Source organism: Leptosomus discolor, chromosome 14 (genome assembly GCF_034619465.1).
Source record: "Leptosomus discolor isolate bLepDis1 chromosome 14, bLepDis1.hap2, whole genome shotgun sequence".
Classification (NCBI taxonomy): domain Eukaryota; kingdom Metazoa; phylum Chordata; class Aves; order Leptosomiformes; family Leptosomidae; genus Leptosomus; species Leptosomus discolor.
This window is the reverse complement of record NC_141404.1, coordinates 16743973-16755662: the sequence shown is the minus strand read 5'-3', so window position 1 is coordinate 16755662 and position 11690 is coordinate 16743973. Positions and strand designations below refer to the sequence as shown.

At 59.0% G+C, this 11690-nt stretch overlaps 2 protein-coding genes across 2 annotated transcripts; both read right to left on the bottom strand.

Moving 5' to 3' along the window:
- Positions 1 to 13: 13 nt before the first annotated feature.
- LOC147414513 (nucleoside diphosphate kinase C-like) lies at positions 14 to 2716 on the bottom strand. The gene is made up of 5 exons (XM_086472797.1): positions 2671 to 2716; positions 2430 to 2560; positions 1811 to 1912; positions 1374 to 1486; positions 14 to 449 (listed from the first exon to the last, which is right to left on the bottom strand). Exons 1-5 carry the CDS (start codon positions 2714 to 2716, stop codon positions 332 to 334), a joined length of 510 nt encoding a protein of 169 aa, XP_086328923.1. The 3' UTR covers positions 14 to 331.
- Positions 2717 to 7495: 4779 nt separating this feature from the next.
- Positions 7496 to 11690, bottom strand: LOC147414512 (uncharacterized). The gene is made up of 6 exons (XM_086472843.1): positions 11410 to 11690; positions 10938 to 11024; positions 10622 to 10717; positions 10205 to 10339; positions 9560 to 9771; positions 7496 to 7871 (listed from the first exon to the last, which is right to left on the bottom strand). The coding sequence occupies exons 1-6, from the start codon at positions 11641 to 11643 to the stop codon at positions 7496 to 7498; spliced, it is 1140 nt and encodes a 379-aa protein (XP_086328969.1). The 5' UTR covers positions 11644 to 11690.

Here is an 11690-nt window from a genome sequence, read left to right as displayed (position 1 = left end):
GCGGTCACAGAGCCCAGTTTTCGCTTTCCTTCAATAAACCACCTTGAGCTACTTGGGATTTAAGATGCTGCAGCAAACAGAGCAACAATACCAACTACTTACTATAGCAGAGAGATTAAAAAAAACAAAGCAAACAGCTACTTTTGCAGGCAGCTGAACTGCAGGATTACATACGTGGACCAGCTCCCACGACCACCCACACGCAGAACAGAAACCCCCCCAGGACACGACACGGCAGCAGGATCCACAGCGAGCCCCAGCAGCTGCGATGAAATGGATGGCAACAGCCCGTGCCCAGTCAGGAAGATGTACTGCCCTCGGGCTGCTCTTCTCACGCGTAGATCCAGTGCTCGGCTGTGTCCCGCCAGCAAGTCAGCTCCTCGGGGCGGAACCAGAGGGAGATCTCCTGCTGGGCACTCTCAACTGAGTCACTGCCATGGATCACGTTCCTGTGGGGGAACAAGAAAGGGATCAGCAGGCACTAAGCAGAGAAAGGTGGGAGAGGGAAGTTTGGAAAATTTCACCTGGACCAACTTAATTAAACCGATTGAGCCAGTCACATCCTACAACATTCTTTCCCACCGCACAGCCCTCCTCCTTCCAGCTCAAGGGCTGTTCATGGTTACGCCGGTCATGGATGTGCAGGAGCTGCCAGTTCCCAGTGCTCCTTCCTCCTATGATGAGGAACCATTTGTCTGCTACAGGAGGACCTGCAAGAGGCTGTTGCTCTGGGGTTTGCCTTCGGTTTATGTCAGTAATTCAAGTTTTGCCTCCAGATTTCCCCCCCTTCCTTCTGTCAAAGTAGGTCCATTGAAGCAGGCTGGGTATCAGACACCTGGGAACAGACACCTAAGCCAGGAGGGTTCGATAAAAGCAGTGGCTACCACAAGCCAGGCTGCAGCCACCCAAGGTCACCACCTGTGGATCTCCATCGGTGAAGAGCCCTAGCGCAGGCAGAGCTCCCCCTTGGCTTTCGTTACAGACTCAGCTGCCCAGTGGAGCCAGAGCAGCTCTGCAGGTGCCCTGCTCCCCCAGGAAAGGGCCAAGAGGGCTCCTCCCTTCCTCTTCCCAGCCCGACAGTCCTGATTCCCCAGAGGAAGAGACAAGCAAACCCCACCTGCTTCCAACAGAGGAGGCCTCCGGAGGCAGGAAAGACGCAAACCCAGGGTTGTCCTTCTGGCAAAGCCAATCCCAGGAGGCAGAGGTCAGCTCGTCCTGCCGGGGCTGCTCTGCAGCTGTCTGAGGGAGACAGCTCTGCTCTGAGCACCGAAGGGAGAAAGCTCTGCTCTGGGGATGCTCGGGCAGGCCTTGCACAGCAGTGCCTAGACAGGATGCCCTGAAATACTGAGGGACCAAAACACCAAAGCTCTCACTTGCTGACTTCAACGCAGAAGTCTCCTCGGATGGTGCCAGGCCTGGATTCGGCTGGGTTAGTCTCCCCAATCATTGTGCGAACCGTCTTGACCACGTCCAGGCCCTGCCAGACCTACACGACAGCCAAACAAGAATCAGCTCCCACAGCTCCCCCAACAGGTCATATCGTCTGTCCTCTGAATTCCCCATCTGATCCGCCTGGGGGAGAGACAGGAAAGGGTCTCTCTGTAAAGTCTTCAAAAGCTGATTTTGGAAAATAATCAGAATTGTCCATGGATTTAATCTACTGCGGAAAACGTCCCTGCAGTTCAGTACACCTTCAAGATGCCCTCTGAAAAGAGAGGCCACCTTGTTTCCATTGTACCACAAGCCAGTGCTGCTTAAACATTGCACTTACTTTCTGTTTCTTGGTTCTGGAGAACCTGAGAGCACTCACCATGGCCACCACGGGCCCAGAGCTCATGTGCTTCACCAGTCGGCTGTAGAAGGGACGGTCACGGAGGGCGATGTAGTGCTCTTTCAGCAACTCCTCTGAGGCCTGAGCACAAAGAGCACAAAGCTTAGTCTGCTCCAAGCAGGCAGAGGTTTGAGCACGATCTGCACCAGAGAGATGCAGCAGAAGCTGGATAGTGTACGTTACAGCTAAGCTCCTGCACAGACACTCACTGCCAGGAGTGAAACGGCTTAACTCTGCTGAAGCCTGACACACAGAGGGGAGAAGATTCTAGGTCAGAGGAGCAACACCTGCCACCTCCCAACAGCCACGTACGAGAGCCCTGGAGCACGGCCACGGTGAAGGGCAGGTGTGCCCCCCACCCCGGGAATGGCCCCTCCAGAAGCAGTTTAGGCGCCTGGATGCCCTCCACCCCGTGGGGATGGCGTGCCCGAAGGACGCCGGCAGGCTGTACAAGCTGGAAGGCAGACGGAACCCCCCGGGATTCACCACCAGCAGCACCCGGGGGCCTGCGGGACCGCAGGGGCCTTGCTCCAGCCTGGGCTCCCCAGCACCAGGGCACACCCCCCGCCCCCGTCCCACCCATGGCCGGGTCGTTCACCTGCAGGAGCTTCAGCCCCACCAGCTGCAGCCCCTTCCTCTCGAACCGCCGGATGATCTCCCCGACCAGGTGCCGCTGGACCCCGTCCGGTTTGATGGCCACGAAGGTGCGTTCGTTGGCCCCGCCGCAGGCTGCAAGGAGAGAGCGGAGGCGTGAGGCGGGGAAGGGGCCCAACGCGGGCCCCTCAGCCGCGGGGGCACGGGGGGAGCGGGGTCGGGTCCCGTCCCGTCCCGCCCCGCACCGCTCTGGAAGAGGCTGTCAAAGAGGCCCAGCACCAGGCAGATCATGGCAGCGCCGCCGCTCGTCAAGGGGCCGCACTCTCCGCGCCCCCGTGCCGCCCCCGGCAGAACGATCGTGCCGGGGCCGAGGAGCGGCGGGAGCGATGAGGGGGAGCACAGCCGCCGTTCCCGCAGTAACGAGCTCCTGGCTGTTAATTTGCTCCCATCCTCCAGGGCCGTTAGGAAGAGATGAGAAGACCTGCACTCCGGAGCTCATTCGCCTGCTTGGGCTGGGCGATGTTACCTGCTGCCTGGACCTCACCTCATGGTTCAGCTCCGAGATAAGCCTCTGGAAATACCAGTGCCTGAAATACATTCTCCAGTTGCCTCACAGAGGGCTGGGTCCGCTTCCAGAGCTGCGCTGCCTGCTCAGGGGGGATGTTCAGGGCATCAGAAAATGAGGTGGTTTATGTTGCAGGGCTGGCTGCCAGCACGTGCCTGGGATCCTGGCTCTTTCCCGGTGCTCACAAGTGCCACTGCCGATCCGCTGACACATCTCGGTGCCCGGAGCGCGTGTCTGATCCCCTCGCTGGTGGGGAGCGGGGCTGCCGGCCTGTTCCTTGCCCTGCAGCTCGCCTGGGCAGCCCGGGGTCACCGCTTGGGTTTCTCGGTCAGGGGCAAGAGCGGTGGGTGCGACAAGTGTGACACTGTGTCCCGGTCCCCAGCGGCTTGAATCCAAGCTGCAGCTCATCCCTGTGCACGTGCGATCAGATCTGTAAGCGTTGTATCTTGAATCGCTCCGTTCCTTAGCATCTGCCATGCCCCGCTTTCTGCTAATTACGTTATCCTTATGCTACGCATTCACTCCACTGCTCGTTGCCAGCAGCAAGATTTGTTTAACTAAACACGTTTTTTAAAGACTCATGTTTTGTATCCTTAAACGTTCTCTTTAGAGACTTGTTGGTCTGCTCGCTGTCCTCCGTGCAGACCTCGGGCGCGTTCTGTTGCTTCTCTGGATGGCAGGTATCCAGCTGCTTTACCTGACATGGCTTTGAGTAACTTATTACCACCAGTAAAATAATTAGAGGTCATATTCTGGGGGTTCATAGTGTGGCTTTTGCCTCCACCACAGTGGTTCTTTGCCCGAGGAAGATTGTCCCTGTTTCCTCCAACACACTCCCGTTGTCTTTATTATTCTGCCAGTAGCAAAGTGTTTGTAGGATAAATACTGTTATCTGTTCTGTTGTGGAACATGCTGTGAAGTCGTGGGTACAGCCAGTGCTCGGGAGGTGGTGGAGGTTCCAGCAGTGTATTTTCTTGGCCCTTCCCCAGGTGAGGGTTCTGTTTGAGCAGGGTCAGCCTGGTGAGGCAGGCTGGCTGGTGTCACGCACAGCCCACCACAGAAAATGCCATGTGATTTTTCACTTTAAAACCCACTGTGACAATTATCTTTTAGAACAGCCTTTGCAGTCCTCAGGTACGACACAGGGTCCCCATGAGGACACTGACCTTGTCTCCCGAAGAACCACCTTTCACTTTCCCACGACAACTCTTTAGCAGATCTGGGTAGAAAAATTCTGGACAACGTTTGTGATCCGGCTCAAAGAGAGTCAGTGTGATTCGAACAGCTGTCGCAGGCGGTTCAGAGCCCTGGGGCTGCTCTCCATCTTCTTTCCGAGACCTCTTCAAAAAGCTGCCGCTCAGCGGGCCGTGGAGAGTGGTGAACGAAACCCTGTGGGGCTCCGTCATGGCTGCGGCCAAGTCTTACCAGTCCTCATGGCATCGTCCCCATGGCATCAGAAATAGTCCGCCCCGGCTGCACAGGCACGGATGTCACCAGCCGGGTACGGGCAGCGGAGCACCGCGGCAGCAGCACCAGGGGCTTGATTCCGAAGTTTGGCTGGGAACTGACAAAGGCCCGTGCTGCCAGCGCTTACTGCGAGCGAGAGAGAAGGAAAGGCGTCAGGGCTGGCACCACCCTTCCCTCCCGCGCTGGCAGCCCCCCGCGTCGCCACTCCTCTCCACCCCCAGGGCTCTAGCTTCACACCCCACCGCTCCCCTGCTCAAGGCTGCGGGAAGCACGGCTGGCGAGGGAACCCAAGGGCCCCGCCGCACTTGCCGGGACACGGCCCAGCAGCCTCGGGCACAAACGCCGGCCTGGGTTGCACCGCCCCGGGCCAGAGGCTCCGCTCCGGCCGGCAGCTCTCCCGCTGCACGGAGGGAGGCCCGGACCCCCGCGGCCCGGGGAAAGTGACCCAGTCCCTGGCACACGTAGGGGGCGGAGGGGAGCCCGGCGGCTGGCTGCGCCGCCGGAAGGAGCCCCGGCCGCGCCGAGAGGAGACGGGGCCCTGGTCCCGGGGGAAGAGCCCCGGCCGCTCACCGGGAGAGCGGGCCGCGGGGCTGAGGGGGGAACCCGGGCCCCGGTGCTGAGGAGAAACCGAGGCCGGCCGCGCCGCCGGCGAACGGGCCGCGGGGCTGAGGGGAACCGGGGCCCTGGCGCCGAGGGGCGAGCGTGGGACGCCGCGGCCCGGGCGGGGAAGGGGCCCGGGCGGGGAAGGGGTCCGGCCACCCCGCACTCACCGCCGCCGCTGCGGGACGCGGCCGCCGCCGCCTGACTCCCGGGCCGCCGCCGAGCCCCGCTCCTGCGTCACGTGAGGGGGGCGCTGCCCTCGCGCTGAAGCCGCGCGCCCCGCGCCCAATCCGCGCCGCCGCCACAGTCACGCCGCGGAGGAACGGCGGCCTGACGGCCGGCCCGAGCCACGTGACACGGGCGGACCTATCCCCGCTGCCCGGGCTGCCCCGTCCCGGCAGCCCTCGCGCGGTGCCGGCAGGGAGGGACAAGGTGGCGGCGGCGAGGCTGTGGGGGGGAGCCCGGGCCGCCCCTCGGGAGAGCTGCTGAGGCGCCGCCGCCGCCGCCAACGGGGGGCCACTCCGGGCCGCAGCCGGCGCTGGGGCTCAGGCTCCGTGCCCGGTGCCGCTGTCCCTCGGGGTGCTGCGGGGAGGAGCCGGGAGGGGGGTGAGGGCCGCGGGCCAGCACCGGAGGTTGAGAGGCGGCAGCGGCGGCTGGTCCGGAGCGCTCGGAGCGCCCTCTCGGGCTCAGGAGCCTTTAGACAAGCTCCGATTTGTTCCGTAGAATTAAATACAACTTACGGGATGTCGGTAGAGATAAAGGGCACCAGAGCAGGAGAGCAGTGGAAGTGGAATCAGGCCGTAAGCACTGGGACGGCGGTGCTGGAAGACCAGGAGATGAACTCCCAGCTGACCTTGGCCCTGGTGGGGACTGGCTGCTCCAGCTGGATGCACATCAGGCTGTGGGGCTGGCAGGACCCTGCCCAGGGTACGGAAAGAGCAGCCGATGTCCGCACCGGACTCCTCTCCGCTATTTTTTTAGTGGCCTTGGTAGTCTGGAGAGGTTCCTGACGACTGGAAGCTGGGAAATGTTGTCCCCAGTTTCAAGCAGGGCGAGAAGGAGACGCTGGTAATCACAGGCCAGTCAGTCTGATTCAGTGCCTGGTAAAATCATGAAGAAGGTTGTTCAGGGAGTTACTTAAAGACACTTGAGGGACAACACAGTCATTGGTCACGGCCAGCGTGGGTTCACAAGGGGAAAGCCCTGCTGAACCAGCTCCGTTTCCTTTTCTGACCAGGTCACCATCGAGCTGACCAAGGGAAACCAGTAGGTGTGGTGGGTTTGGATTTTAGCAAAGCTTTACTACTGTCTCTCACAGGATCCTCCTGGATAAACTGCCCAGCACACAGATGGACACGTCCGTCTGATGTGGAAAAATGCTAGGCTTGTAAGGGTCGACTTATGCAAAGTAAAGCAACGTGTTTATCGTGCTCTGGATAGAACAAGGACGAGAGCGGAGCACCTTGCTCATCTAACAAAAAACAGCACAAGGATAAGCATGCTGGTATCTGCTTCTCCCTTCTACAGACCTTGCGAGGGGAGAGAATAGGTGAAAGAGGGAGCCTTGCACTGGCAAGACAGCTCTGCTTTTGGCTAAAGTGTGCAGAAAAACGGTTTCAGCACCAAACTGAAGGCTACAATGCCCTGGAGTGAAGCTTTTGCTTCATTATCTAGAAAATTAGCGCTACCGTTAATACCCCTGCTTAATTCTATACATATACGACTACATCACTCAACTCTTCACCTAAATCAACCTATACGTAACCCATGGGAGGGGAATCAAAGAATGAGAGAATAAAAAGATAAAAAGAAGGGATAAAAATTGGGAGGAAGGGACTGAAGATCTAGAAGAGACGGTTGAGGGGCTGCGCCCCTCTTCCTGCACCCAAGATATGGACACCTTCTTGGTGGGAACTGCGCCTTCGCCCCTGGTGACGAATACCTGGGAAAACGTGGCCGGCATGACTATAGAACATTAGTGCTACCGCAGCAAGTGCAGTTACCAACGGCAGGTCCGTGCCCGTCCCATCTGTCGCCTTAATAAATTGCCTGTATTTGCAACTTTGTCAAACTGTTTCAGTGAAAGTCCCTGAGAGGGCTCCCACAGGCAGACGTTGACTCTAGTACGGTTCTTCCTGGCAGCTGAAGGGCAGCGGGCTGGCAGGCCTTCTGGGAGGGATGGTGGCTGCTCGACATCCTGCTCCAAGCCCACCCCGATCGGATCGCTCCCACCCTCCCCAGCAGGAAAGGGACTCCCTGCTGGGGATTCCCTGCGGAGCCGCTCCAGGTCCAGGTCACTTAACAGGTCCAGAGCCGTCGCTGCCTGAAGCAGGTCGTTGGCACTGGTGTGGCTGAAGAGCGGGAGCAAAGGGTCAGCCATCGCCTCTAACTCCCTCGGCGTTGCAGCTTCTGCCTTTTTACCTCCCCAGGGGACTTGCTCAGAGCGCTTCGGTCCGGGCATCGGAGGAGCTCCCCGAGCATCCCTCGGTGCCGGCTCCAGGTCCTGCGATCCCACGCGTCCGTCGAGATTCAGAAGCGGCCCTCTGGGTCGCCCAGATTGTCACCAAAATGGGGAATAAAGCTCTCCACACCAAGGCAGCGTTAAAAGACAGGCATTCTTTTATTGGGGCGCTGGCCGGGCGGGGGATCGACTCTCTCGGCATTGGAGCTTCTGCCGCTGAAGGCATCGCCGCTTTCTGCTCTTCGTCTTGCGTCTTCTGAGCGTCCTTCTCCTGGATCTTCTGCAGCATCTCCTTGACACTCACGGGGCCGGAGCTTTTCTTCTTCTCCTGACTCGCCTCCAACACCACAGAGCTGTAAACAAAGCACGGAGGAGGAAAGGGAAGGGAAATGAACACAAGATGGGGGGAAAGAGAGGAGGAGACCTTCCTCCCAGCTCCCTTCAGCCATAGCCCCCAACCCCCGGAAAGTCTCAGCCCTGTAACCCGTTACACCAGGACAGATATTCCATGGCCTCTGAAGGTCCTATGGTCCCGCTGCTTGCTCAGCTCGGAGGAGGCTGACGGGTGCCCTCATGGCTGAGGCTGCCCTCGGGGCAGTCTACACCTTCCTCAAGGCGGGGCAGTGAAGGAGGAGGCGCTGACCTCCTCTCCCTGGTGACCAGCGACAGGGCACAAGGAAACGGAACGAAACTGCGTCAGGGGACGCGCAGGTTGGACATGAGGAAAAGGTTCTTCGCCCACAGGGTGCTCGGACCCTGGAACAGGCTTCCCAGAGACGGCCACAGCACCAAGCCTGCCACAGTTCAAGGGGTGTCTGGGCGACGCTCTGAGTCACAGGGTTTTGGTTTAGGTTGTCCTGCGGGGAGCAGGGAGTTGGACTCGCTGATCCAAACGGGTCCCTTCCGCCTGGAGTTGCTGTACGATCCTAAGGTCCTACCTGAGATCAAGGCTAAGACTCCATTCCTGACACTTCAGCTGCTGCAGGTGCCCTAAACAACACAAGGCATTGTCATTCAGTGAGGTCTCTCTGGCTTTAATCACTTCTCTAGCCAGCGGCCACGTACCCAATGCTACATGTTAACGAAACTGCCCCAAAGCCGATTCTGCGGAGCAGAGGAAACTACACCTACATCTACGGGAAACCAGGGAGGCTTAAGGCTGCAGGACGCTGCTGTTCTGCCACTCCTCTGCCTCCCAGCCCCGCTGCACCGTTGACCTGAGCCACGGCTTTCGTGTCTAAGGGCCAGAGTGCGGCTGCCCTCCACAGATCAACCGCCTTTCCAGCCACGGCCCCTACTCTAAGGACTCCAAGCGAAAGCTCTTCTCAGCTCTGCGACCTGCGGCTGAGGGGAAGCCGAAAGACTCGTGCAGCAGCTGCAGCCCCTGTGCAACCACTCACGCCAGGGACAGGGCTGCCCCAGGGCGAGACTCACAGCGATGTACAAGTCCTGCCGCGCCACAGTTCTTCCTGGCCGCCGAAGAGCAGGAGCCTCAGGCAATGGTCGAGCTGCCAGCATACCCTCATTCCTGCCCCCACCTTACCCAGCTTCGGGAAACTCGGGCTGCGGGGATTTCTCTTCCTTGTCACAATAGTCCCCCTCCTTCTCCTCCTTCTCCTCCTTCTGCTTCTGCTTCTTCTCCTTCTTCCTCTCCTCCCTCTGCTTCTTCTTCTCCTCCTTCTCCTTCTTCCTCTCCTCCTTCTGCTTCTTCTTCTCCTCCTTCTCCTTCTTCCTCTCCTCCTTCTGCTTCTTCTTCTCCTCCTGCTCCTTCTTCCTCTCCTCCTTCTGCTTCTTCTTCTCCTCCTTCTGCTTCTTCTTCTCCTCCTGCTCCTTCTTCCTCTCCTCCTTCTGCTCCTTCTTCCTCTCCTCCTTCTGCTTCTTCTTCTCCTCCTGCTCCTTCTTCCTCTCCTCCTTCTGCTTCTTCTTCTCCTCCTGCTCCTTCTTCCTCTCCTCCTTCTGCTTCTTCTTCTCCTCCTGCTCCTTCTTCCTCTCCTCCTTCTGCTCCTTCTTCCTCTCCTCCTTCTGCTCCTTCTCCTCCTGCTCCTTCTCCTCCTCCTGCTCCTTCTTCTCCTCCTTCTGCTCCTTCTTCTCCTCCTCCTGCTCCTTCTCCTCCTCCTCCTGCTCCTTCTCCTCCTCCTCCTGCTCCTTCTCCTCCTCCTCCTGCTCCTTCTCCTCCTCCTTCTGCTCCTTCTTCGCCCTTTTCTTCTTCTTCTGCTTCTTCATTTTTTCGCCTCCATCTTCCAGCTTCCGCTTCTGCAGAGGGTTAAAGCCCAGTCACAATCCACGCAGTTCCCCCAATCCAAGCAGCTCCCCCAACCCTACCTGCACCCCCAGAGCCCCTTTGGGCCCTCTCCCAACAACGCAAGAACAGCTCCTTCCCCGCTGGACCCAGTCACCCAACGCCAGACATCTATCGCCGCGCTCCTGGCACACACCGGCTTCGACCTCTCGCAGCGCCCCCGGCTTTTACACTGGAGACGACCCCTCCAGCACGGGGAAGGGGTGCCAAGGGCTCCTGCGGGGTCCCCTCTCCACTGCCTCCCTTCGGCACTGTGAAGACAGGGCTGTCTCGAGCAGACAGGGCTGCCAGAGAGGAGGACTCATTGCCCAGCAGAGTCACACCTTTCATGCAGCAAACCCACCGAGATCTGACATGGGAAATCGTCGAGAAAGCTGGCTTGCTGACCTTGGGACGCTGCTTCTTTTCCTCTTTAACAAAGTCCTCTTCAGAGTCGGAGACCAATCGAAATTCCAGCTTCCCTGAGTTGACGTAGAAGCCTCCGTGCTGTGTCGTAAGACAAGCTGGAACATACTCGTCGTACTGGAAATGACAGAGAAGGATCTATTGGCACCGTGAGCTTTGTCACTGGATCCCGTAGCTGAGCTGCCTGGAGAACGGAGGGGCACGGTGCTGCCCCAAGCACCGCCGGGGCTGTGGACACGCCTGCTGACCAGCATTCTCCTGCCGTGCGGCTGCCCCAGGACCTCCCTGCCCCAGCCCTGGCTGCTCCTGCCTCGCACCCACCTCGGGTTCTCCCCGGCTGCCAGCTCAGCTCCCCGGGCAGCTGCCTTGGACCCCCCTCACGCCTGCCCCCGTACTCACCGCTTCCGAGTTATCGATGAACGAGTCGGACTCGTCGTACCCGTACCCCATGTCAGCCAAGTCCTGGATACGGTCCTTTCGGCGTCTCTTGCCGCCCTAAACAAGAAACGCCTGACGGTGTATTCATCTTTCTTGTCCAAGTCCCATGGGGACAGCCCTGACAGACAACCCTGACACTGGCTCCAGTAGGGCAGAGGGAACGAGCTCTCTCTTGCTGCTGGCAGCAGCAGCAGCACCAACCCAGCGTTGACTGGCTGAGAGCTGAACAGCACGGCCCCTTCTAAGGGCTAGCAGAATGGAAAGGAGAAAAACATACGTATTTTTCTTCAAATTTCCTGGCCAGGGCCTCCACTTCTTGCCTTTCCTTTTCCTCATCGTTAAAGGGATCCACAGGGTCTTTCTTCTGTCAAAATGAAAGAAACAAAACCACCAGAATTAGTCCTGTCACGCTGCCGCCAAAGCCCCAGGCAGGAAACCCAACCTGACTAGAGGATCCAGGCAGAAGCTGGGACAAATCAACCGGTAGCACCCTATTCGGAGAGCGTCTCGACGTTCTGGGTGCTCTCTCAGCTACTTCTGTACCTGCCTCTGCTTCTCCCGACTCTCAACCCAAACCAAAAGCAGCACGAACCGTCAACTCGCTGCTAAACGGCTCTGAAGAGCACCGGTAAAGAGCAGCAGAATGCAACCAACTTGCTTGTCACAAACACTCCCTCTACACGGTTCAGATGCTGGAACAGCCTTTGCAGTCCTCAGGTACGACACAGGGTCCCCATGAGGACACTGACCTTGTCTCCTGCAGATCCACCTTCGCCTTTCTCTTCACAGCTCTTTACAAGATCTGGGTAGTAAAACTCAGGGCAGCGCTTGTCGTCCGGCTCAAAGAGATTCACCGTGATTCGAGCGGTCTTTGCAGCTGTCTTGGAGCTCTGCGGCTCCTCTCCACTGTCTTTGCCAGGCTGAGCCAAGCTGCTCTTTAGAGCCTTGAGAGTAGTGAATGAAACCCTGCGGGGCGCCGCCATGGCTACGGCCAAGTCTTACCACTCTGCCCCGGCTGCACAGGCACGGA

Bases quoted from the DNA above. Each gene is read 5' to 3' on its own strand.
- LOC147414513 (XM_086472797.1), bottom strand. From the start codon at position 2,716: ATGATCTGCCTGGTGCTGGGCCTCTTTGACAGCCTCTTCCAGAGCG. The intron at 1,487-1,810 runs GTGAGTGCTCTC...GCTGTCGTGTAG, and splicing joins CTGGGCCCGTGGTGGCCATG to GTCTGGCAGGGCCTGGACGT. The intron at 450-1,373 runs GTGAGAGCTTTG...GTTCCCCCACAG, and splicing joins TTCTGCGTTGAAGTCAGCAA to GAACGTGATCCATGGCAGTG.
- LOC147414512 (XM_086472843.1), bottom strand. From the start codon at position 11,643: ATGGCGGCGCCCCGCAGGGTTTCATTCACTACTCTCAAGGCTCTAAAG. The intron at 11,025-11,409 runs GTCAGTGTCCTC...TCATTTTGACAG, and splicing joins GTGGATCTGCAGGAGACAAG to AAGAAAGACCCTGTGGATCC. The intron at 7,872-9,559 runs GCAGGAGGAGAA...CTTTGTTTACAG, and splicing joins GAGCAGGAGGAGGAGAAGGA to CTCTGTGGTGTTGGAGGCGA.